Here is a 25,825-nt window from a genome sequence, read left to right as displayed (position 1 = left end):
TTTATAATGTCAGGGCCAGGGATTATACAGTGTAATGATTGAAAATACGTATTTAAATTGTATCATATTTAATCTCTGCTTTTTTGTTATTATTGGCCTTTTTTGGATTTTTTTTTTCTCGTTAAGGTTTGAAATCATGGTTTTAATAACTTTTGCTATAAAGCAGCAAAAGCTAATTAACAAACACAGTAAAACTGTCTCATTTTTGAGATTTGTCAGATTACTTCTACACGCCACACGGCATTAATTTTCTGCTGCTGACCCGGTCGTATAAATAAATGGAGCAGAAATTAAAAGTAAACAAGCTGAACGTTCTGTTCAATGTTCTCATCCTACTTGATGAGAAACTGAACGCTCATCACTAGTGGAAAAAAAATGATGAAAAGGTTTTATTCTGTTCTTCTGACTAAAGCAACAACCTCTCGAGCGGAGTAGAAAAAAAACACGGCGAGGTGTGTGGACACAACTCTTTTTGTCCGACTGAGCCCACTTCACATAACCGTGACGCTCATTCTTTATTTTTAATTTTTTTTTTCAAGAATAATGTGTGTATTTACATCATCTCATCAGTGATGTTAGCGTGACTCACCTCCTATGGATGCTGGGATTGAGGGTGACCTCAGTTTGTATCATGTTTGATGAGGTAACCTGTTTTATTTTTCCCCTCCTTGCGCTGTACAAAAGCTTAAACCAGCCAACATATAAACACGTTGGCACATCCTGTTGCATGTAACACGTATAAACACACATGGACACACAATAACACCCTGCCTGCACTGCAAGAATTAAAAGGAGAAGCAGGGGAAGGGGGTYGATTTTTCCACAGACTTCGRCGGAGGCCAATCAAACAGTGGGTCGCCTCACGTTTGGTCCGATCCAGGCCAATTAGAGGTGATGATGAGCTCACACGCCTTTCCCTATCCGGGCCCTGATTTGCTGCTGTTGTGTGACACGGTGAGAGAGGCAGCCTGTGATCTTCACATGGGAGCGTGTGTCATACACACAGAAGTAGGCAAGCCAGTCCTGTTTGGGAGGAGTTGATAGGAAAAAAAAAATAAAGTTGGTGTCCTGTTGCTTTGGCATACACCAGCATCCGCTCCGTCGTCATTTATTCAAAGCCTCAGCGGCGTGTCCCTGGATCTGAGTGTGCGCGTTGCATTTGTTCATGCACGCGCACAATATGCTCTCCTTTGGATTCTTTTTTTTTTTTTTGGAAGCCACGTTTGTGTCATATCTACCAGAAAATTCTTTTTTTTTTTTTCTCCGCTCTGCTTTCTGGGGCATCGGCACATTTTTGTGGATGTTGGCAGGACATGGAGCTTCAGCTGTGGACTCTGAGCTGAGCTCCTAAGTCTCCTAAGGTTGCGGTTTGTTATCTGGAGAGAAGTGCGGACCGCTTTTTTGCTTTTAAACAACGGAGTGCTTTACATCACCTGAACACAGCACGGGGCTAGAAACTGTTTCTGTTTCTGGATCTGCTTTGTTGATTTGTCAAAATGCCTGAAGCAAATTATCTCCTCTCTGTCTCCTGGGGGTATATAAAGGTAAGAAACAGTGTTTTAGTTAAACGCTCCTGGTTTCAGACTTGCACAATAAGACTTTCAAGGGTGGATGTTTTTTATTCTTGAGACAGATTTGGATGCAGCACGATATGAACACAAATATGCTAAATATAGCACCTCTCCAACACGTCGAGCACGAAACAACGCTTCATGCTGTAACTGTTCTGGGTCTGTTATCCACGTTGACGAATCTGCGAGGGGAAGAGCTGAACACGTTTGAACAGTGCTGCGGCAGAAAAGCACGCTCACGTTTTTAATGGATTTTGGGTTTAAAACTTTTGAAAATGTTCAGGTGTTTGGTTGTTATTTTAAGATTTTTGGACAAAAAAAGAAAGAAATGCCAGATCTTTCCGTTTTTTATTATTATTATTTTTTGGGTCAACAGCCCTCCCAGTGGTAGAGCTGTTCTGTACTTTTATGACGTAATGAGGAGTTGTTGTTTTTTTTTTTCAGCAGGTGACGTCAAACTCCTAAAAAAAGACTTAATTTCTCTGATGACACTGTATTATTTAAGTATTGATTTGAAGATCATGCTACATGTGCGGTACATTTAGTAGCTCTTACAGATCTTTCTGCCTGGTGCATCTGATAAATGTTTGCAATACCAACGTTTAGGCTGGTTATCAAATAAATTCACTGACTTTTAATCTGAGGGATGTTAGGGTTTGTTTCGTAACTTTGATGTTTTGCAACCAGACGAGAAAATCCCTGATTTCATCGATCTGTTTGCTGGTCACATCAAAGGGCCAGAGCTAAATTAGAGTCTGTCGCTTGGGTTAAAGCAGCGGGAGGAGGGGGTGCGGGACACGGTGAGGGAAATCAGAAGGCTAGCAGGGTGGGAGGGAAAAAATTGAGACGAGGAAAACGAATGATTGTTTACATGTGTGTGTGGTTGTGGGGTGTGCATAAAAAAGTGACTCCTGGGAGCAACTTCTGTGAAATGACTGGAAGTTTTAAAGTTGAAGTGTGGTACGCTGAAACACAACTAAAGTCTAAAGGTTTATTTTGCTTTCCGTGTCCTTTGTCAGAATACAAATTACTCATTTTGCACCTCGGAGTACCAGCTGTAAAAGCAAATAATTGTAATTCCTCTGTTCTGTATTACAAAGCACCAAATCTAATGTGTGTGTGTGTGTGTGTGTGTTTCAGTTTAAGAGGATGTTGAATCGGGAGCTGACTCACCTCTCAGAGATGAGCCGCTCAGGGAACCAGGTGTCTGAGTTCATCTCCAACACATTTCTGGGTAAGTGATGACACAGGAGTTATTTGAAATACTTTTGGAGAGAGGAAAAAAAACATCTTTTTTTGGTTCTGTGCCCTCTTTTTGGTGCAGACAAGCAGCATGAAGTGGAGATGCCGTCCCCGCAGACGCAGAAGGAGAAGGAGAAGAAGAACAAACCCATGTCTCAGATCAGCGGGGTGAAAAAGCTGCAGCACTCGTCGAGCCTCACAAACTCCAACATCCCGCGCTTTGGTGTCAAAACCGAGACCGAGGATGAGCTGGCCAAGGTGTGTTTGGGTGCTCTGTAGACACAAATATGACCGAGACGGGTTCAAAAAAATAGTTTATGTCTGACCGTGTCTCTAAATGTCTTGCAGGAGCTGGAACACGTGAATAAATGGGGCCTTAACCTCTTTAAAATCTCAGAATTCTCTGGGAACCGACCGCTGACAGTCATGATGTACACAATATTTCAGGTAAAAGCTCACTTTTTAAATTTTTTTCAAGACAAAATCAACTTTGTTGTAGATTATATACAACAGGCGCAGATACTATAAGATTTTTTTTCTTCTTTCTGCCCCCTTTCATTTTATTTGTGACTTGTATTTTTATTGTATGTAAATTTATTTTATTTTAAAGAAATGAATAAAGTCTAAAAAAAATAAAACTTTTATAATAAAAAAATGTGCTCGCATTGTCTGATTTTCAGGAGAGGGACTTGTTAAAAACGTTTAAAATTCCACTCGACACCTTTATAACCTACCTGATGACCTTAGAGGACCATTATCACAGCGACGTGGCGTACCACAACAACATCCACGCCGCTGACGTCACGCAGTCGACTCACGTGCTGCTCTCCACCCCTGCCCTGGAGGTGAGCTTTCAACAATCGCAGCTCTGCTCGGAGGCCGAATCGGTGCTCGGCCTCCTCCCGCCTGTGCTTCATTGCCTCTCCCTCGTCTTCCTCCTCCAGGCCGTGTTCACAGACCTCGAGATCCTAGCTGCCATCTTTGCCAGCGCAATTCACGACGTGGACCATCCTGGAGTCTCAAACCAGTTCCTCATCAACACCAGTAAGTCCAAACAGGTTTCTCTCAGTAGCAGGTTCACAATATAAACATTCACTTTGCTGGTTCCTCTTTTACCGTCATATGTTTAGGACRATACTGGCTGTGTGCAAGTTCAGGGGCCGGGTCTTTCTAAGGAGCTGGCCTACCYGCGTCCTTGGTAGACAACAAAGACTGGAAAAAAGTGCTTTATTCCTGCCCTTATCCCGGCGTATGACCTGTTGCTTACCAACAGGGACATAAACAGAAGGAAAAATAGATCAAAATTAGCAACATAATTTATTAGTATTATTACCAGTAATGTCCCAAAACAACAAATTTAGCTTAAAGGTCATATTTGAAGAACTAAACATGCACAGTTCTTTAGTTACACCAGTTCTTTTGATTTCTGACAAGAATAATATTAAAAAAACTTGTTCATACAAATGACAAAAACATTAACAACACAACCGCTTGAAACTTTTAAGTTTTATACCATCCATCCGTTTTCTGCCACTTATCCATCATAAGGGTGATGGATCATAAGGGGTTGGGTCATGGGGGCAGCAGCCTAAGCAGAGAGACCCAGACTTCCCTCTCCCCAGCCACTTGGGCCGGCTCATCCAGGGGAATCCAAAGGCGTTCCCAGGCCAGCTGAGAAACATAGTCCCTCCAGCGTGTCCTGGGTCTTCCTCTGGGCCTCCTCCCAATGGGAAGTGCCTGGAACACCTCACCAGGGAGGCGTCCAGGAGGCATCCTTACCAGATGCCCGAGCCACCTCAACTGGCTCCTCTCGATGTGGAGGAGCAGCGGCTCTACTCTGAGTCCCTCCTGGATGACCGAACTTCTCACCCTATCTCTAAGGGAGAGCCCAGACACCCTGTAGAGGAAACATTCCGGCTGCTTGTATCCGCRATCTCGTTCTTTCGGTCACTACCCAAAGTTCGTGACCATAGATAAGAGTAGTTTTATACCATCATTTTTTATTTATAACTGCTCTCCTTTCTCTAATTTCGTCTGCCATTACGAGTAGAAAGAAAAATCTCAGGTCGGCCTGCAATGCATTATGGGGTAGGGTGGGTCGAGAAGGATCCATTGGACCTGTCCCTCAAATCAAAGACGCATTTGTGGGTCGCATCAGTGGAGTCGTCAAATTTGTACAGCCTCCGGCACGGTGCTGTGATGTAAGCAGCTGACAAATTCGGCCTTCAGAGGAACGCTTCCCCTGAATTTGGACACATCCAATGTTTCCCACATGAACCAAATTCATGCATTTTTACTGCACCTGTGTAGAAATATTCAGTCATCAAACACAATTTTTGTACATGCAAATCTATTTGATGTGAGGGCAGCCTTGATTCAGACACATAAATCACATCAAGCAGGGATGTCCAAAGTGTGGCAGGGRGGCATTTGTGGCCCCTGAAGTGATTTTGTGTGGCCCCTGACATCAATTCAACAATTATACTAATTTGTTTACAAATTTATCACCCCGGAACAGGTGTTTGATGTGGATGGAGACTTTCTATTTATTATTAGGGCAAATTTATCACAAAGTAAAATCTAATAACAAATATTGGCAACAATACCAATTATTTGTCTTTAAATAACCAGACTCGTAGCTTTTTCCACATCTAGTGACTTCTAAAGCTGATTTTGCTGCACTCCAATCTGCTTTAAATTAATTTATTAAATTCGTTTGAACACAGCAAGCATTTTCAACAAAAGAGTGACCTAAATCCTGATTTTATTGATCAGAATTGACTAAATTGGGTTATTTTTTCCCCAATTGAAACCTAGAAAATTGCTAAATTTCTTTCAATAAGGGAAACCTGCAAAACACTTAAAGTTCTGGATCTAGATTAATTGGCATATCCATTTCCAGCAATAAATCTGACTACTTTATTTGTTTAATTAAAGTATTCAATGCTTAGTTTATTGTTGAGCAGGTAAAGGAAAAATATTTTTGCACCTCAAGTCCTTCTGACTTTATGGTTTTGGGCCACGTAACAAAATGTTTGGACACCCCTGACATAAATCAATAAGACAAGATTTCTTGTTACCATTGTTAATCATTCTGAATTGTATCTTTGCTTCCTTTATCATGTAATTTTATTCCACATGCATGCTCTTTTATGGACTTAAAAAGCAAATTTCCAGTCATCTTTAACTAAAGGTGTGGGCAGAAATCATAAAAATTAAAACCAGCGTGACTCACACTCTCCAGGGTTTGTGTTGGAAGTGGGTAAACTGAGCTAAAAAAGAAAACAATAAAAAAAACTGACTTGCCGGGGTAATGGTGTTGTGTTTGTAAATGTGTCCTCGAGCAGGAATTTAAACCCCCGTTATCTCTCTTTAACTGACTCACTGCCGCCCAGCTCGAGGCACTGCAGACGTCGCCCTAATTTGGCGATTTCGCAGCAAAGCGCGCAGTTTATGTCCACCGGGCGTCGCTTCGAGCAGACCCATTCTCCAGACAAATGTGAACGAAATGTAAGAGTGTTACTAATCGGCACAGGAAAGGCTCTCTGCAGTCTCCTACACCTCACACACACGTTGTGTAGTCAAACAGGGAATCCCTGCAGTAAAGACGGTATGAGTCATCCTGGTTAGGAGCCACCCAACTCATCTTCTGTCAACTAAAGAGCAACAAACAAGGATTCCCTTTTGTTTACCCCCTTTTAGCTGTTTTCCACGGCAGCCGACATTAATACATCCTAATGGCCAGTCCAAACAGCCAGTCCTTCAAATGATCCAGACAGGGAAGCATTTAGGGGCTCAATATTTAAAGGAGACATATCATGCTAAATGCACTTGTTTTGCATTTATAAACTATTTTTTGTGCAATTATAGTGTCTGGGAGTGTAGAAAACTTTAATTTATTCTGTCCAGTTACTGCAAAAATATTTTTATATAATTTTATGGGTAAAATTTTTTAATTTGCTCAAAATCTGCTGTTGCTTATTTCGTTTCATYGTTTATTTCGTCATTTTTTTCTTCGGAACTACCATTTATGGTAATGTATTTCATTACCATATATAATATCATATGCATTCATTTTTGTACTGTACTTTACGATGTATATATGTATATAAATAAGCATATGTGTTTATCTATATGTGTATATGTGCATTGGTACTTTACTATATATCATGTGTATATTGTGGGGTTTTGTTTATATTTTATTAATCTTTCATTATTCTTCTCAGCCTCTCATATTAAGCTGCAGTAATGTGCAAATTTCCAGACTGTGGGATCAATAAAGTTTTATCTTATCTTATTTTATCTTAAAAACAGTTTTTAGTCGGTAGATAACTGTTTTTGCTATGAAACTACAAATATGGCCGAACGGGGTGGAGTCGAACGCTCAGCGACCTGGAGGGGGCGGGGTGTGAAATATCTCATTTATATTTAAAGGGACCGCACCAAAACAGCTTGCTCTGAGGCGCAACTCACAACAGGGGTAAAGCAAGGAAAGAAAGAAGTCTGTGGAGCAACAAAAACGAGGAATTAAGACCAAAGCGTTGCAGTTTTATTTTAAATAGACCATAAGTGAATGATTTAGATGTGAAAAAGAAGGATTTAAAAGCACAATATGATACCTTTAATGTATTTTCAGCTTCTAATGGTAAAAGCATGATTCTTGTAAAGTAAAGTAACAGAGTGTGTCCTCCCTGCAGATTCTGAGCTAGCCTTGATGTACAACGACTCATCAGTGTTGGAGAATCACCATTTAGCCGTTGGTTTTAAGCTACTACAAGAGGAGAACTGTGACATCTTCCAAAACTTGACCAAAAAACAGCGACAATCACTGCGAAAGATGGTCATCGACATCGTAAGTAGGAAAAAATGGCACTAAGTGGATGTTTGTTTGTTTTGTTTTTGTTTTAATTCTGTTTATAAATGGGTTTACCACTGCAACCGTGTGTTTTGCTTCGGTTTACTGTAGGTGCTAGCTACAGACATGTCCAAACACATGAACCTGCTGGCTGATCTGAAAACAATGGTGGAAACAAAGAAAGTGACCAGCTCTGGTGTGCTGCTTCTGGACAACTACTCCGATAGGATACAGGTGAGCCGGGCCCAGCCGTGCTGTCTAAAACGAGTCCCTCTGCTTACAAACAATACATCATCATGTCTGATAAAGTGCTGTATAAGTTCAGTCCATTTACATCCTGAGTCATTTTTTTATACCGAGCCGCACAGAACAAAGAATCGGACCACATATTTCCAGCGCTGAACATTTGTTGCTCACCGGCTCCGCTGAACCCTTCCCTATACCATGTGTTTTGACCCCCACCCCCCTCCCCTCCTTAGCTGACTGCACTATTTGCAGAGTAGTTTTTTTGAGCGCATGTTTGTGTGTTTTCTGTATAAAACACAGGATCAAAGCTATTTTTTTAACTCACCCTTCCTATTGTGTGTGTATTCTAAGCTGCAAAGGTARCGCACTACGTTGCGAAAGACCCTGGATATTCGTTCTCCCATGTYTGTCATGTGTGTGTGTTTTTCTTCGGAAGGATGTTCTAAACTGCAAATTTCATTCTGCACTGCATCTTGATGTTGTGTGAATGACAATAAAGATTCTGATTCTGATTCTTATTCTGATTCTACTTGTTTTTCATCAGGTTCTCCAAAACATGGTGCACTGCGCGGACCTGAGCAACCCCACCAAGCCCCTGCAGCTGTACCGACAGTGGACCGACCGCATCATGGAGGAGTTTTTCAGCCAAGGTGACAGAGAAAGGGAGCGAGGCATGGAGATCAGCCCCATGTGCGACAAACACAACGCCTCCGTGGAGAAGAGCCAGGTAAGGAGTGCAGCCGCGGAAACGTCACGGCGCAAATCTAACACCAACTAAGGTCCTGCTTTTCCCCCTCACGCTGTCTGCAGGTGGGCTTCATAGACTATATTGTCCACCCGCTGTGGGAGACGTGGGCCGACCTGGTCCACCCCGACGCCCAGGACATCCTGGACACTTTGGAAGACAACAGAGAGTGGTACCAAAGCACTATCCCCCAAAGTCCGTCGCCGGCTTTGGACGAGCCAGAGGACGGCACTCGACCCCCCGGAGGGGAGAAGTTCCAGTTCGAGCTCACCCTGGAGGAGGACGGCGAGTCGGACACTGAGAAGGACAGTGGCAGCCAGCCAGAGGAAGAGGAGGAGGACGAGGAAGAGGAGAACAGCTGTACTGACTCAAAAACGCTCTGTACGCAGGACTCCGAATCCACAGAGATCCCTTTGGACGAACAGGTGGGGGAGGATGAGGAGGAGGAGGAGGTGGCAGAGGAGGGGGAAACCCCCTGCTCACAAGCGAGTGCTGTAGAAGAAGATGTAGCAGAGGAGCAGGAAGAGGAAGAGCAGAAATCTCCCGACACATAGCAGTTACAGACAGCACCTGATTAACTGCTCTTCTTAGTAACAGATATAATATTTATAGAAATTTTTTTTTTGAGTTTTGTGAACTTTGTTTTATTTTGTTTTTATACATCTCCGTTTCTGGTTCCGAAGCGTGCGCTGCTCTCCACCTTTTGGCCACTCCTCTCCTCAGCTTGATTTCGACACGCCCATCGGTACTACTTCAAATTTTTTTGCACTCAGGAAAACCTCCTCTTTCATTCCCATTCGTACTGAAGTGGTGTGTCTTTTCTTTCCCTCTGACTCCTCTGTTCTACCTTACGTTTCGGACGCAGACAGGTAGTGTCGGTCTGCTCCAGTGCTGCTCATCAACGACATCCTTTCTCTTGTCTTTCTGCTTCGTCTCAGCCTTGCCTGACCGTTCTGTACAGTGTCTTTTTTTCTGTCTCATGAAGTGCCGATAACTCCTAAAGTGACGGTTATTGGTGAGAATCTCCCGTTTTTTTTTATTTTTTTATTTTTTATTTTTTTAATTTTTTGTTTGTTTTGTTTTTGGTTAGGTCACATTCTCCCCACTATGAATTAGGAAGCATGTTAGTGCTGCCGTCCTGCTGAGAACCTGACAGTGTGCTGCAGGAATGGTAGCTGCAGCACAAAACGGGAGCTTTTTCAAAACACATTTGTGATGTGGAAGTCTTCCTTGTAAACCCGACTGACAAAAAGCTTCAACCTGAGCGGTGGTGATGCCGTYCTAGACCTCTTTTAATTTTTGTACTGTATTTAAGAGTCAGAAATTTTCTAGAATTTTACTTTTGCAAACCGAGGCTTTTCTTTTTGTTAACAGAGAAGGGGACGAGGGACCTTTTGGAAAACCAACAGGGAGAAACGTGATATTCAGTGTTCTGAAGAGTCATCTCGACAGTTGGATCATATGAGAGTTCAGATCCTTTTGCACTTGCTCCAATAGCATTTATACTACTTTTACCATACCACTATATTCACTTTCATTTAGTCCTGTGTGATGAGATTTGATTATTATTATTATTATTTAAAGAACGGTCATTTTGTTGAGAGCTTTCCCTGAGAGGGTCTTCTGCTTTCCGTCTCATGGAGTTGTTAATGACTTGGACGAAGCCCTTAAATTTTATTATTGTTGCCTGTAGTTCTTTTGAACACATCCTGAGACAATGCAATGCTTTGTAGTTACAATACAAAAAAGCACCTTTTTTAGATGTTTGATTAGTGCTCCACGTGTTTAGAGATAGAAATGTTGTTAAAAATGGCTAGGGTAATTTTATAACAATCTTATGAAAACGTTCTTTTACTTTTCTCCATCGGTTTGACTGAAAACAAGCAGGAGATGCTTGTCTTTAAAGGGGGGGATAGATCAGATGTTTTGAAGTTGGGCTCTGTGGAAGTGTTATGAACAATGAATATTTTACCTGCTTGAGATGGCTCTTTGAGCAATTTCAGTTTGGAGAAGTAGCATTTATTCTGACTGGAGTGACAAGCTAATGATTAATTTTAGAGTTTGGTCAGGACCAGAGTGGATTGCTCTATTCGTAAAACAACTGCTTTATGAAAATGTTAAACATTTACGCCACCATAATTTAGGCAGTGGTGGGCACAGCTAACCAAAATGTTTGCTTTACTGACCACTAATCTGCTGAGCAAGACTCTTAACACTAAAACATGCAAAAAATTAGTGGGAGCTAATGCTAGCTGCTAACACGACTGTCACGTAGCTTGTGTCACACATCTTCATCTCTGGTGGGACTGATGCAAACCTGTTGGTAGTTTTCTATTTGTTTAATTTGAAGGTGGGTGGGATCGTTTGTAGCAAACCGGCCAATCCGAACCACAGTTATAGCTCTGTTGTGATACTTCCATTTTAACCCTTTCAGAACAAAGCATTTCTTTGATCGAGTTTGTATTTTTATACCGTTTGACGTTAATCAAAAAACAAATAGCAAGTACTTTCTTGACCAAATTTTATACGTAGTCAGTTTTTGTATTTGTAATTTAACAATTGTTAAATGTTTTATTTTCTAAATTGGGTTCTTTTAGCTGAACCTAATTTAGCAGAAGCTAATCGTCCGCTAATGGTTTCCAAAGTTGGCAAAAACAACACAAATCAGCTAAATGAGAAGCTATTTCTGCTATTAGCGGATTAGCAGAACTGTGCCCACCACTGAATTTGTGTTACATGTTTATTGTGGGAGGATATTCATCTAGTAAATCTGCCGTGGTGCTAGCAAAAAACAAATACATGTAATCTTTTGTATATAACTTTATTTTAAACTGGCAGAAATGTTAATGTTGTTAACACAGCAGTACCCCACTTTGGTCCTGGCCCTGCTCAGACTAGCTTTTAGCTCGTCGGTCCAACCAGAGTTAAACTCTATTTTTCAGGGCTGAGCTGATTCAAAGAGCTATCTACAACAGATAGGATACTAACTGTTCATAAAATTTCTGCAGAGTCAAAAGCTGAACTATTTTTAAATGATTTTGTTAATACTGTATTTATTTAGCCATGCCATTAGCTTCAGTTCACTGTCTTTGTTTTCAACAAGACAATCAGCTTCATAGCATTAAAACCACAGACAATTCTCCACGTAGATACTTTAATGCACTAGTCAACTCATGTACTACATCCTAATATTTAGGTGATTTAAACTCACTCTTAAACACAGGTGTAAACATCTGCCAAGTCCATTCGTTTTCCATGTTTGTTGGCATTTGAAATCCCTTAAACCCAATGCTATTATTTATTGCTCTATTTTTCTACATGTTTTGCAATATGAAGGTGGTACAGTCAGGATTTCACTGTAGCGTAGACCACAATACAGGCTTGCCAGTTATAGAACCCAAATATACTTTTGTTTCCCCTGTATATATTGTATTTTAGAAAAAGTTCACTATTGTAAAAAAGAAAAAAGGAAAAAAAACTTGAAACACTGCACACTGCTTTTTTTTATTTAACAAAAAAGAGTTATTGTTTTAATATATCTTTTATTTTGTGCCAACATTTTTTTTTCCATCCTCACCCAATGCCCTTACCTGTAATAATAAAAAAAAAATCTGGTTTATTGCTGTTTACAAACATATATTTATTGTGCTGTACATACTATATAGTTATTAATGTTATTACTATCATAATGCAGTTTGCTGTAAATGGTTGATTCTTATCATCCCTTTTGGTGATGGTGTGGCTGTATCACGTACCTCTTGTTGAGAGAATGTTTATTACACAGGAGCTTTGGTGTAAAAGAAAAAGAAAAAAAATGATCCATCGACTTGTTGCTTACCTGAGAATTTGCTCAGAAACGAGAGAGGGGAAGCCAATTTTATTTTTATTTAATTAATTTTTTTAGAGAAGCTGTTCCTTGGCCCATGGGCTGTGCCTTAAAGTCAATACATCATTTCCGTTCACCTTCTCTTTTATATATATATATATATATAAATATATAAAATTATTATCTAGTTCTCCTTTTGCTGCATTGGTGAATCTTTTGGCTTTGGTTGGCCTGATGTCTCGTGGAGAAAAGTTGCCTTTTCGTTCTCACAGCCAAACAGAACTTGCTCCGTCACACACGCGGTATGACTCCGGGTTGGAAACCTGCTGCACGTCGGCGCAGAGGTTCGTGGACACTTCAGGTTAACCAACAAGTGAAAGATTTGCTACAGGAGTGATTGTGGCCTGCAGCTGGATGTCTAAGAGTCGTACATGCTGGAGACCTGGTCTGAACCGCTCACACTTTAGTAGACTTTAAAGGAGGAACTTGGCTGTGTCGTCTGAGTTTTGGTCAGATCACAGCTGCGAACACTGAATACGTGTGTGTGTGTTTGTGCGTGCGTGCGTGCGTGCGTGTGTGTGTGTGTGTAGGATGACTGTGGCCCTACGAAGCACAGAGGCTTTGAGACACATCTGCATGTTCAGCCACTGCTGCATTAATTACGGCTGAAACACTGATGGTGTGTTGCTTATCTATGCTCGGCCCACACTTTCACTCGCATTACTTGCAATATCCAAAAAAATAAAAATAAAATAAAATAAAACACTGACATCTTTCTGCCGGGACAGAAGAGACGGTTTCGTTCTGTACAGTAAGAGGGGTGGGGGTGGGGGAGGTCGACTGCGTCATTGTCCTGAAAGCAGGACTCTTGTTTTGACACACATACTGTAGATCTGAAACAGCCCTGGACCAATGGAAATAGTGGGTTCTTTTCTCATTATCTGTTCTATTTTTTTATGATTTGAAAGGAAAACACAAACTGTAACTTTACCAACAACAACAGAAAAAAAAAGGTCTTCAGGACAACTATTTTTTTGGAGGTTTTTGTCTTTAGAATGCCAACTTGTCTGGACGTTTCACAGGACAATTAAAATGTTATTTTATTGGATTCCTTGTTAATTGCAGTTTATTGGATAGCACTGTAGATCATACAACTTTATCTAAAAAACTTAAAAAGAATTAAAAAAGTTTTTATATGCAATGGATTAAATAAAAGCATGGGTTGATTTTGCCTACATTCTGTCTGCTTGTTTTCATTCTTTCAGGCATTTTGAGTGTGGAGTGAATCCTGCGTGCGTGCGTGCGTGCGTGCGTGTGTGTGTGTGTGTGTGTGTGTGTGTGTGTGTGTGTGTGTGTGTGTGTAAGACTATGAGAGGAGAGGAACCCTGAGTGACTGGATTTATTGCAAAATATCTAAAGTTGTATTTGCATACAATTGTTAATGTTTTACTTAAATCAGGCACTTTTGACAGCAATGAAAGGAGATTCTCCTTTTTTAAATTTTCAAATCTGACCTTAGTAACTCTCCGTTCTGTTTCAGAYCTGGATCACTCAGGTCCTTCACTCAGTTTTCTTGAAGTTACTTCATTTTTTTTTCCTGCTGAAATGATTTGAGTCTTGATAAAAACTGCAAATTTCTGCCTAGTCTGAGCTCCTCGTTACTATGGGAGGGTGAAATGTTTTCTCTATAAGTCACATTAATTGATTTTTTAAATCAATTTATGACTATTTACAATTATAGCAAAATACTATTAACAATATATCTTTCAATCTGATTTTTAGATTGATCTCATAATATGCAGTATGCCTGAGCTTCACTCATCCTGTAATAAAAACAAATCAAAACGATTTCTCACAATATCCAAGCTGCAAATCTTTAACYTCACCACAAGGTGGTGCTGTTTGTCTACAAATGGATTACAGTCATAAACTATAAAAAGAACAGAGCCATGCTGCTGAGCCACCAGGTTTGTTTAAAGGTCAGTAGCCACCAGATTTCTCCATCATGTCTTATCACATCTGAAGCAAACAGAAAACACAGAAACCAAATGATAGAATTTGAATTTATTTCCTATAATCTCAAAAACATACTCTTTACTTTGTTTGCACTCCAAGAAATATATTCAGTCATATGTAAAGTCTTAGTTTTCTAAAATGAGTTTTTTGGGTTTTTTTTTACCAGATTGACTGTTTGGCCGTCATTTTTCTGTGAAATTAATCTTGACTGAAGATCTATTATAATTGAATTCATGGTGACAGTTTGTACTATTACACACAGACAGATGCTAACTCGGAGTTTATACATGTGCCAACGCACAGGATCTTTGAACTAGTTCATGTTTCCCTTTTTTTCTCTTTTGTGAGTTTAAACAGTACGGCATATGGCATGGACTAAGTTATCTCCCTGTCTATCTTCACAACACTGCATGTTAACATGATAATAGGTCAGTCGACACCCAACAGATAGCAGGAACAGCATACAGCACGCAAATACATCGGTACAAAAGGTATACACAAACAATACACTTTATAACTGTAATTTATCTCTGCATTATGGCAGGTAAACACACACACACTTACACACTTACACACACGCACGTCAAGTCACAGAATCTGTGCCTGCAGGTTCTGAATGAAGCACCTCTTTCAGAGCGCAACATTTTCAGACCCATTTCGACCAATCAGCACTCACATACCACAGATAGGAGTTGTTGAACTCGAGGACAGAAGAAACTATTTACAGAATTTAATTCATAAAATATTGCACTTATTGGCCCTTTGCATCTCATAGCAAATGCTATGGAAATGCTCCTAAATCTGTTACACAGAGTGATATATACAGTGTCCTAAAACATAACTCTACACTGACAGGTGAGGACTGACGTCATGCATTTTTTTTATTTTCTGATTTAATTCAACTATGCAACAATTAACATTGCTAATAAAAAAAATGTAATGTTTTGGCACAAAAATTGTTTCCCCTATGAAGTTAATTAAACACTTTTTTAAAGCAGCTACAAGGTTTGCACTGATCGTTAAAGAAGGATGAAAAGCTTCCCCTAAGCAACTTAGTGAGATTTTCATTTTTATTTTTTTCTAAGACAGGATTTTATTTAACAGCACTAAACATGCCGGCTTAAAAATTTATGGCTGTTTATTCCATGCCAGGACACATCATCTGGTTTTGTCACACACGTTGCTGTGCTTTGAYGCCATGACACTTTCGTTTGATGGACTGCGGTGTCTTTGCTAACACATGGAGCTGAGGTCGAAGAGCTTTGGGAAAAGGCCTACCATTAGAAAAAAAACAGGACATACGCTTGACTTTTTTTTTTTTTTTTTTGGCAGCATGCTCTTTGAGTGAAACAGCAAAGGGGCTTCTTGCAGGCTGAGGACGATAACAGAGTTGCTTTTAAGATTTTAGGGTATAMTTATTGGAGTAAATGACACATGTAGAAACAGAAATATGGGGGGAAACTTCTCACGTCGACATTGTACAGAGTCRTTTCATTCCAACAGTACGCAGGACAGAGGGACTTAAACAGGGGCCGTGTTGGAGATGCTAAAAGGCCACTTTTTTTCCCCAAAGGTAGTTGACTTTTTTATGGCATTATGACGTGACATTAACACTCATGCAAATCCACGCTCACTTACTGTACAGTCACAGCCAGACGCTTATTATTACAGTCGTTACACGTAAGAAAGCCGCTACATCTTCTAGTGCTATAAATCAAAGATTTGGCAGCTTTACGAGTCAAAATAAAATAATAAAAAAAGTAAAAGGACATTTTGAACAACTTATTAAAGCAGTCACTGATTCTACCTTTCATCCTATTCCTAACAAGTTTAAAGGTCTTACCTGTGCAGTATGAGTGTGAACTATTTGAAACTCTGTCAAATATATTCGGTTTATTATTATACTAACTAGCTGAAGAGTAAGGATATTGTTCCGCTATGTTCTAGATAACCTGTGACGTTATGCATTTTACGTTAGCCGTGACTTGTTTCCTAGTTATTTGCTCTTTATATAAGGTGATAAAGTTTGGGAGACGATGCGACTTTTTACTACTAAAGAGTGTTTGAAGTGCAGTCCGGAGAAGGCAGCACAAGCAGAGTGAGGATGCTGCTCACTCGACCACCTAACAGGACCTGTGCGGCTTCCAAACGTCGGTCACTAACAGTTGCATCCGGGTTGTTGGAGGGGCGGGGCGCTGTCCGTCAGCTTGGCGGTGGGGGCTCCCGCGGTGACGGCCGGATCCGTGTCCAGGCTCTCGGACATCTTGTCGCAGATTAGGTCGACGAGACGTTCGAAGGTCTGCTTGACGTTGATGTTGTCCTTGGCGCTCGTCTCAAAGAACTCAAAACCTTGAGATGAGAACGTGAGACGTTGCGTTATGTGTAAAAATAAAAAATAAAAAATTAGGGCTGTATAATGATTAATATTTTTAATCTGATTAATCCCGAAGTAGCTGTGAATTGATCACGATTAATCTTAAATTTAACATACATTTCTATTGCATTTTGATAAAATTAATTACTTGAGTTTTTTTAGTTTTTAATGTTTTTATTTAGAAAACAAAACTGATGCTTAGATGTGGTTTTTTAATATAAAATAGGACCTAAAATGCTCCAAACATATTTGAGTCAGTTAAATTTTGTGCAGAATAATGGTTAAATCAAGAATTCAAGGATTTTCATTCCAAATGAGTACTACATGAGGAATGAAAGATAGGTACTGAGGTCACAATTGTCAGCAAAACATAAATAAATAAAATAAAATAAGCCATAAGACAAAAAGAAAAAAAATGTACATAATATGTTACACATGGGGTTTTTTTGGCTTTATTTTATTTATTTAACCTTTATTTATCCAGGTAAACTGTTTGAGAACCACTTCTCATTTACAAACATGACCTGGCATGCACTGGGTGCACTGCAATATACAAACCTACAAATTCAGCCATAGTAAAGTGATTGTAAATTTTACAATTTAAAAATTTTTAATCTATGCCCATGCAGCGCTAAAATTAATCAGAGTTAACTCGATTAATTTCACAGCCCTAAAAAAAAAAACCACATGATGGTGGAGCTGATGCCTCTGGTTGTAGTGAGTGTTCTCTGACCTACCCAACTGTTCAGCCAGCAGCCGACCACTGTCCACTGAGACCACCCTCTCCTCCTCCATATCACACTTATTCCCAGCGAGCACCACCTGAGCATTATCCCACGAGTAGGTTTTTATCTGGGTTGACCTGCAACAGAGTCGGAGACAAACGCACATCTTATTTCAAACACAGTGGTTGCTCTTCAGTATTTGTTTGGGGAGGGGGGGGGGAGTAATGAATGAATGAATGACAACTGTTTGGACCAGTCTTACACGGCGATTTCATCCCCGTTCTTGTGACATCACATAATGTTTGAGTCACCGGACACATCATTAGAGAACTGGGTCAGTTTTTCCTTCTGTACTGAAAATATGCAGCGACTTTTAGGTCATTATTTCTTTTTTACACACAGGACACTTTCACACCTCACCGCCAGCTCAACCGGCGACTAAAGCTCTCAAACCATTTTATAATGGAGGAATTAAAAAGACTACACCTCTGTCATTTTGCATTATAAAGCTATCTGAAATACAAAGTAGACTGGGCTAACAATTATTTCTTTTAGATAGAGACAGAACAGATAGATAGAAGCCATTAAATATATTTTGTCTCAATTAACCTAATAAAAATAAAATAAGCATCACTTTTAACTTGAATTCTGTACATCATATAACAGCAGTGGCCAAAATAGCATTCACACTCAATTTCCAGTTTCTCAGTGAGGTGCTGCTCTGCTCTGACCTCTGCAAGCTGCTTACAATATGGGAAGGAATTTAAGGAACGTTTTTTTTTTCCTGTGGAGTTTACAGTTYGACTGAAAGTAGGGCAGCAAACACACCCGTGGCTGAAAACAGGAGATAAAGAGGCAGCAGACAGGAAAACTAAAAGAGACRGCAGCATCATGTTATCCTCCTCCTCCTCCTGTTGTTGTTATGAAAACACTTCATGTTGGTCATTTGGTCCAGCTGAAAGTCCAGTATTTGATGTCAGTGTTACAGTAGCTCTCCGACATGTCTGTGACTCGGGCATGAAAACGAGCACGTCACAAGCCTACAGTCGGTGAGGAGCCACTACCATGGCAACCCGTTTTTTTCTGTTTCCTTTTTTTCTTCAACCTTGTCACAGGAAACGAGGGAACGAGAAGGCGGGTTTAAAGCAGGCGACAAAGAAAATTTAAAAAAAGAAATTCAGTTATGCGAAGGATGAAAAAGTGTCTCCTTTGTTTGTCAGCAGCTGATTGATTTGCTCTGTTAAGTGAGCTGTCAGGTAACCCTCTGGGATCACTGCTCGACTGCTTTAATTAGATAGCCATCACAGACAGAGCTCAGACAGCAGCGTCCTGTCAGAGAGGCAGAGAGGTCTCAAAAGAAGAACAGGTGCGTCTGGCTCCAGCCTGGCTTTACATGAAAGCCCTGTTTTTTTTTTTTTTTGTTTGTTTGTTTACAGTGACAGGAAATTAATCTAAATTAGGCTGATAACATGGAGCATTTAAACTGCTTCCTCTGAACTGTACATTAAACGTTTATTAATTACAGGTAACTACACACTGTTTGATTTAGTTCATGGACTGCTTTTTGCAATGATGCTTTCTGAAACAGTTGTAAAAGCTAATTACCTGAGTGACAACAGTACCACCATATGCACCAATAATTTCTTTTTTTATTGATGCAACACTAATCTCAGTTTTGTTTAAAGGGGCAATATTATGTGCTCTCCAAGCCTATATTTCCATTTTATACTAAAATAAAGTAACTATGTCACATTTTCAGCTTATGATATTTGTAAAAAAAAATCCCCAAAACAATTTACTTCTCACCTTGACAGTTTCTAAACGCCTTGAAATAGGTCTCTGTCTCTTTAAGAAAATGAAACAACTTCGGTCACGCCCATTTCAGCAAGTAGCCTGCCCCGGAGTCACGGAGCGGGGTGGGGGGGGGTGCTCTGCCATGAGGAAGTTCAGCTTAAAGACACATCCCAGAGGACGAGCTTGTCCCAAAAGGACACAACCCAGAGGCATTCCTGGTCCCCACCTGTCGTTTTGCTCCTCAGCATGGCTTCCTAAAAACGCTGCAGGATTTCTCAAACATGCATGAATGAGTCAGAGCAAGGCTTTGGGCATGTTTTTTATGAGAGTATAACATTATAACATGATATAAAACTCAAAAAAGCTGATTTTACATGATATCGCCCCTTTAAACACACATATGTATTTGGAACGTTCTTTGAGCTGACAGGAAATCCAAATGGCTTTTTTTTTTCAGCACAAACATCTGATTGAAATAAACAAAAATCAAACTACAGTCATCCATACAGACATTATTGGTGAGTTTTTTTTGAATCACAACATTGCTAACCTAGAAACCCAGTTTCTGCAACAGACTAAAAGTGGCCTTCCAACTCCTTGTTCAGACACAGAACGCATCGAGCCAGAGAACAGACWTTTGGCTCAGAGTCGTTGCTCAGTCGGCTTGTGTGACTCATGAATAGACCGGAGATGTGACCTTGACAAGTTTCTCCTTCATCTCTGAGCCTGGAAAATGGGTATGCTGCACGAAACATGTAGGATTTCATAGATAAAGAGAGGGATTGCTGCTGACTTTAGCAGGAGGTACAGAGAGATGTACAACATCATGCTGGACGAACCTTAAGCAGKGGGTGGGGGGTTATCATGGATTTTCCAGGCACATAGGTCAGTTCTATACCACAATAAAGTAACTATGTTGTAAAAATGCTGCATGTATCACAAATAAATTTGATATTTGACTGTTTGAACATCTTGAAATTAGCCTCTGTCTCTTTACAAACATCCTGCCATTTCTGACACTCCCACTTCAGCACATCTTAACAACAATGCTTCATGCCCTTTACAGCCTTTCACAGAAGTGTTGTATTTTGTTTTAAAAAGAAAGAAGCAACATTATATAATAGCTATTTTAGAAAATAGCAACTCAGGATAGAGTTGAGCCTTAATGATCCCATGGTGGACCTGGAAAATATTTTCAGAAGAACCAGAGGAAATCATCCTCTCATACATGCTCATCAAAGCTAAGCTACTTTTTGCGAAGAAACAATAAACATTGATCATTACGAAGCTATGCCAAGGCGGACTCACCAGTCCTGCACAGCACCGAAGGACTCCTCGTTGGTGATGTCGTACATGAGGATGAAGCCCATGGCGCCGCGATAGTAAGCTGTGGTGATGGTTCTGTAGCGCTCCTGGCCTGCAGTGTCCTACACAAAGACAACACAATTTAAAAGAGCTGCTGGACTGTCAAACTCAGCGACACGGACTCAACCCTGCACAGCACACACACACATCCACATTTTCATTAACAATACGCTGACAAATGGAACAAAGATTAGTGTCTTCCATTGTGCACATAATCATTATACTAATTGCCCCACTGGCTTTGCATTGATAAGCTGCAGTTGATAAGATTGATTTTTTTTCATCAATAAAATAATCATTGGGTTGTGTTAAAGGCTCAGCGGTGCTGTATTAAAAGATTAGGTTGTGACGTAATTCTCAGGAAAACGTCTGAATACGGAGGAGCAATTATTTTTCACATTGAGTAACTGTTTGCTGCTGACGGCGAAAAGATGAAAGAAATTGCTCAAAGCCAGAGGTTCACAGCTGAACGATGTCAGGGGAAAAAAGTTCCCATGCTTTTGTATTTCTGTTTAGATTGTGAACAAGCTGTACTGTCGTTTCTCTGACTTTTTTTTTGCGTTGCATAATAACAAACCTCAATCATGTTGGAGCTGTGTGTTTACAGCATTGTTCTTACACCCACAACAAGTGTGTTTCCAGGCTTCTGTGAATCACGTCAGATGACTTCTGGCTGCTCCACTTGGCTCCTGCTAAAACAGACCCTGAACAGGCAGCTCTGGGTTCTGTTCCTTTGCGTTCTGTTCCGTCTGCACATGGYTGCAACAGTGCGCCTGTTCTAGCCAGAGGACAAATCTGACCTTCCACTTCACAGAGATGAAGCTTTTAGCCTGCACAGCTTCCACTCACAAAGCACGGCTACGACCTTCTGTCAGTTTATAATAACGCATGAAACAAACAACCCGTAACTCGCATCTTTTTTTTGTTGTTTTTCTGCAGCTGTTCTCACTGTGAATACTCCAGTTCATGCTCAGGTCATCTGAGCTCTTTTTTTTTCTTTAACCTTCTTGTCTGAAATCTCAGCTGAGCCCTTAACAGTGACCGTTCGTTTCGGGCTGTTTTTGCCGACCGTTTTGCTTGCTCATAGTTGAAAGGAGAGAGTGGAGCGAGGAAGTGAAAATCTGCACGAGTCCTGAAAATCTGAGCACTTCGAAAGGCTTTGCATGGAGTTGCAAGCTCAGCAGAAATCGGCCAAAGCAGCTGACGGCTGGCTGGTGAGGAAGTGAGCAGAGACTGATAGCTGCTTTATGTGCGCGTCTGTTTTTATTAACGACACGGCTATCGGTTTGTACTCCCTTCACCGCGGTCTCAGTTAATTACAGGGATGGCTCTTTGTGTATTATGATGTGTGTGTCCACCACAAGGACTTAAGCCAATAGCCATCACCTTAAAAGGCCACTTACTGCGTGTCTCAGCTCCCTCTGAGTCCAACTAAAAGAGACAAGCCAATTATCTAGATGTAAGGGCAATTCTTTTCCTTTCGGAATATGCTTGTCTGTTCCGATGATGAACACATTATCCTGATTATCCCTCAGTGTTCAACCACAAGTTTTCACATGCTGATGTGATTACTTCTCCTTCTCTTTATTTGCCAAGAAAACACCAAGGGGTTTGGCGTACTGTTGCCAAATTGTGACAAAAAATAGAGCAAAACCTCTATATTTAAATACGAAAGAAAAAGACAAAAAAGAAGGAAATCTTTCGAATCTTTTTCCTCATCGTCTCGGAGGTATTAGGAGACAAGCTGCTTCAGCAACTCCCAACGAACTCCTAATTAAACAGATTCAAACGTTCTGCGGTTTCCCACACGTTCTGAAGAAAGGTGTTGCTCGTCTCTGCTCTGCGCCACACCGACACTTACTAATCTCCTGTCGGTAATGATGARATTTCCATCTGTCTCTGCACTTATCAGAAAATAATAATTAAAAAAAACTCAGTAAAACCGTTCCAGAATTTGAATTGAGTAAATAAATCACTTAGCCTTATGTGCAATGTGGCTTTAAGAATAAAACAGTCTTAAAGTTCAGTTTTTGTGTAAGTGTTAAATAACATGCTAAAACTTCAACCGCAGAGAATTTTTACTTTTAGAATGACCCTTTAAAATGTTGCACTTCAAGAAGTAGTTCCTAATCTTTCTGTGAAATCTTACTGTGTCAGGAGATGAAAGGCCAAGACGATCACAGCATACTAAAAAAACAAGGTAATATACCAACTTAAACTGAGTTACTGCCTCTTAATGATCTCCTTTTCTACTGCTGGTAAGTCCTAAACTGTCATAGTTCTTGACAAATATCGATCACTGAAAACATATAAGACAGAATGAGCTTGGGTCATATAGTAGGAATCATTCTCCTGAGACAATAAAACAAAAACAACGGGATGACATTTTTTTAAATAGCCTTATTCACATTACATCTCTGGGACATTAGTTACAAAACTTTTCCACCAACAAAATAACAGTTCCAGAATTTGAGATCCCAACTATTTTTAGTTATAGTATTCAATTATGACAAGAATTAAACAAGCGTTGTGATGACGTATAAACATCAAGTGGGCCAAAGCAGATGTCCGTTTGTCAAAGACAGTGKTGCATGAAGTACCTCAAAGTGATTCTTGAGTAAAATACAAGTATCTTAACATAAAAATACTCTGGTAAAAGTTAAAAATCTTCTCTAAAAATATTACTTGAGTAAAAGTCTTAAAGTATCTGATTTATTTTGTACTTAAGTATCAAAAGTAAAGTTCTGACACAAAATCTAGTATTAAAAGTAGAAGTACTGAGTAAAAGTGARCAGTTAGATTGTCCAAAATGACATTTATTGGGAGGTGACTTCTCCAAAACATATTTTTTCTAACATGTGATGGGTTGTGTACAAGCTAATATGGTGTCAGAATGGTATATATTTATACTTCTCATCCAACCACAATTAAATTCACTCAATCCAGGAGACACAATTTATCAGGATAGTTTTTTCTAAGTAATAACAACTCAGAGTAAAATAGGAGTAACGACTTTCTACTTCTTACCTTTTTAAAAAATGTAGTGAGTAGAAAGTGCAGATAACTGTGTAAAAATGTAATGAGTAAAAGTAAAAAAGTATGCTGAAAAATAATTACTCAAGTAAAGTACAGATAACCAAAATTTCTACTTAAGTACAGTAACAAAGTGTTTGTACTTAGTTACTTTACAGCTCTGGTCAAAGTACACCTCTGAACGTCTAACGCTCCAGTGTGAGTGTTTCATACCCAGATCTGCAGCTTGACCCTCTTGTCGTTCTTGTACACGGTCTTCACTTTGAAGTCGATGCCCACCGTGCTGACGAAGGCTGAGGTGAAGGCGTCATCGGCGTAGCGGAACAGGAAGGAGGTTTTGCCCACGCTGCTGTTGCCGATGATCAGCAGCTTGAACATGTAGTCAAAATTCTGGTCTCCTCCTTCTCCTTTCCCCTTGACATCCTGAGTGGCAGCCATCTGCAAAAAAAAAAAAAAAAAAAAAAAAAAAAAACAGAGACAAAAAGAAGGTTTTTCCACCTTGAGGTAAAGTCAGCTTGATCCAAAGTGTAACAGATAATGAGATGTGATAAGATAAGGGTGCGCAGGCTGCCTGGCAGGTTTGTTATATTCTCGTCTAGAAAAGCCCTCGTCCTCTGATCTAATCGCACATCAAGTTTGTGCACACATGCCAAGAATGAAGAAAAAAGCAAGGAAACGGCCCAAAAATTGTGTTCAGAAAACAGTACAGGCTTGTTGTACAGGCCACAGATCAGAGGTGACAGAAGGCTRCGTCAGGCAAACAGCATGAGCAACACAGCAAGCTGTTGTAATAATAAGCATTAGATAACAAGCTGTTTTTTCCCCAGAAAATAATCCCCCCCAACCAAGTCAAATGGGTATTTTTATTGACATTACTGACATTTAGCGAAAGTAAGCACAGCTTTGATTTAATGTTTTTGTTGCAGCGATTTTAATTTTCAAAGTGGATCTTCTCTGCAGGCTGAATGTCCCTCTGTTATGACCGTGTTAATTATCTTACACCCTAACAGTTCTGCTTGTAATGCTTTAGATCCCACTTTAAATAAACTGTCATGTTAAGAAAAACCTCCTCCATAATTAGAACTGCTGCACAATTGTACACAGAGTACTTGTAGAAGAGAAATTGATCTCTCCTCTCAAATACTCAGCGTTTCTCTTCAAGCTGCCAGCAGTCAGGGCTTCAGAGGAGGAGAGGAACTCGTTTTTTTTAATCCAAGGTGAATATTTTTAATAAGACAAACAAGCTTCCCTCCACCATTGAAATTAAATAAAATCCCACCTCTCCTTGTAGCCCCTGCAGTAAATAAAAGATGCCGGACCTCCATCATGCACGTCCTACTTGCTTTTCTGTTCGCTTCCGTGTGTGTAACGCGGTGTTAGCAAGGACACCGTTTTGAAAAATACAGCCGTGATTCAAGGCTTTCTGCTCCGGTAAAAGCTGTGTTACTGGTTTGAAACCACACGGTGATGCTTAGCGAGAAGCCAGCTAATGTCAGTTAGCAGTTCTGGGCAGGAGGTCATTTTATCTTTTTTTTTTTCCTCTCTCTCTCTCCTCTCGTGAAATTCTTCCACACAAACTGTAAAAACTCAGAAACCGCGCTGAGGACGTCGTTCGGACAAACCTGTTCTGAAGGCCTCGTGTCTGCCCCCCGTTTCGCGGAATTCGGGTTAATTATTTTATTATTTTATTTATTTTTGGACTCTAACGCAGAACGCTGGCGTGTCTCCGACCAGTTTCAGCACCTGGGAGCTGTCCCCTCCGCCTCGGCTCTGCCACGGTGGGAGCGCGAGCGGAGGGGAAGCTTGCGTCGTGCGTAACGTCGACGTCACGGAGGCAAAGAAATGGGGAGTTGTAGTTTTTTGTTTTTCCTCCTTTTTTTCTACTTATATCGTTTTATCAGCTTAGAGCAGTGTTTCCCAAAGTTGGGGTCGGGACCCAAAGTGGGGTCCTGAAACATCAAGGAGGGGTCCTGAAAAGATTTTTTGAATTAATTACATTTTTGCCTTAGTTGTTACACATGAGTGAGGTTAGT

At 40.3% G+C, this 25,825-nt stretch overlaps 2 protein-coding genes across 4 annotated transcripts in view; one reads left to right on the top strand and one right to left on the bottom strand.

Annotated features, from left to right (window-relative positions):
• The window catches only part of pde4d (phosphodiesterase 4D, cAMP-specific), a 38,941-nt gene extending 28,219 nt beyond the window's left edge, over nt 1-10,722 (top strand). For all 3 annotated transcript variants that reach the window (XM_014031782.1, XM_014031783.1, XM_014031784.1), the window contains 9 exons: nt 2,712-2,805; nt 2,896-3,071; nt 3,162-3,260; nt 3,494-3,658; nt 3,758-3,857; nt 7,511-7,665; nt 7,780-7,902; nt 8,459-8,641; nt 8,725-10,722. In XM_014031782.1, coding sequence (XP_013887236.1) covers nt 2,712-2,805; nt 2,896-3,071; nt 3,162-3,260; nt 3,494-3,658; nt 3,758-3,857; nt 7,511-7,665; nt 7,780-7,902; nt 8,459-8,641; nt 8,725-9,213 — 1,584 coding nt within the window. In that variant the 3' untranslated portion in view covers nt 9,214-10,722. The remainder of the gene's footprint in view (nt 1-2,711; nt 2,806-2,895; nt 3,072-3,161; nt 3,261-3,493; nt 3,659-3,757; nt 3,858-7,510; nt 7,666-7,779; nt 7,903-8,458; nt 8,642-8,724) is intronic.
• Nucleotides 10,723-14,534: 3,812 nt separating this feature from the next.
• Nucleotides 14,535-25,549, bottom strand: rab3c (RAB3C, member RAS oncogene family). Its single transcript, XM_014031785.1, has 5 exons — nt 25,415-25,549; nt 24,006-24,230; nt 20,703-20,821; nt 17,613-17,737; nt 14,535-16,850 (listed from the first exon to the last, which is right to left on the bottom strand). The coding sequence occupies exons 2-5, from the start codon at nt 24,228-24,230 to the stop codon at nt 16,660-16,662; spliced, it is 660 nt and encodes a 219-aa protein (XP_013887239.1). The 5' UTR covers nt 25,415-25,549; the 3' UTR covers nt 14,535-16,659.
• Nucleotides 25,550-25,825: the final 276 nt, after the last annotated feature.

This window comes from Austrofundulus limnaeus, unplaced genomic scaffold (assembly GCF_001266775.1).
Source record: "Austrofundulus limnaeus strain Quisiro unplaced genomic scaffold, Austrofundulus_limnaeus-1.0 Scaffold1318, whole genome shotgun sequence".
In the NCBI taxonomy this organism is placed as follows: domain Eukaryota; kingdom Metazoa; phylum Chordata; class Actinopteri; order Cyprinodontiformes; family Rivulidae; genus Austrofundulus; species Austrofundulus limnaeus.
Note: the sequence above shows the minus strand (reverse complement) of the source record. Positions and strands in the feature narration are given on the sequence as shown.

What these genes read in the sequence shown, in the direction of transcription:
- rab3c (XM_014031785.1), bottom strand. Translation starts at nt 24,230, where the DNA reads ATGGCTGCCACTCAGGATGTCAAGGGGAAAGGAGAAGGAGGAGACCAG. An exon ending in TTCGGTGCTGTGCAGGACTG is followed by an intron (nt 17,738 to 20,702) that starts GTGAGTCCGCCT and finishes ACTCTGTTGCAG; the next exon opens with GTCAACCCAGATAAAAACCT. An exon ending in GCTGCTGGCTGAACAGTTGG is followed by an intron (nt 16,851 to 17,612) that starts GTAGGTCAGAGA and finishes TCTCATCTCAAG; the next exon opens with GTTTTGAGTTCTTTGAGACG.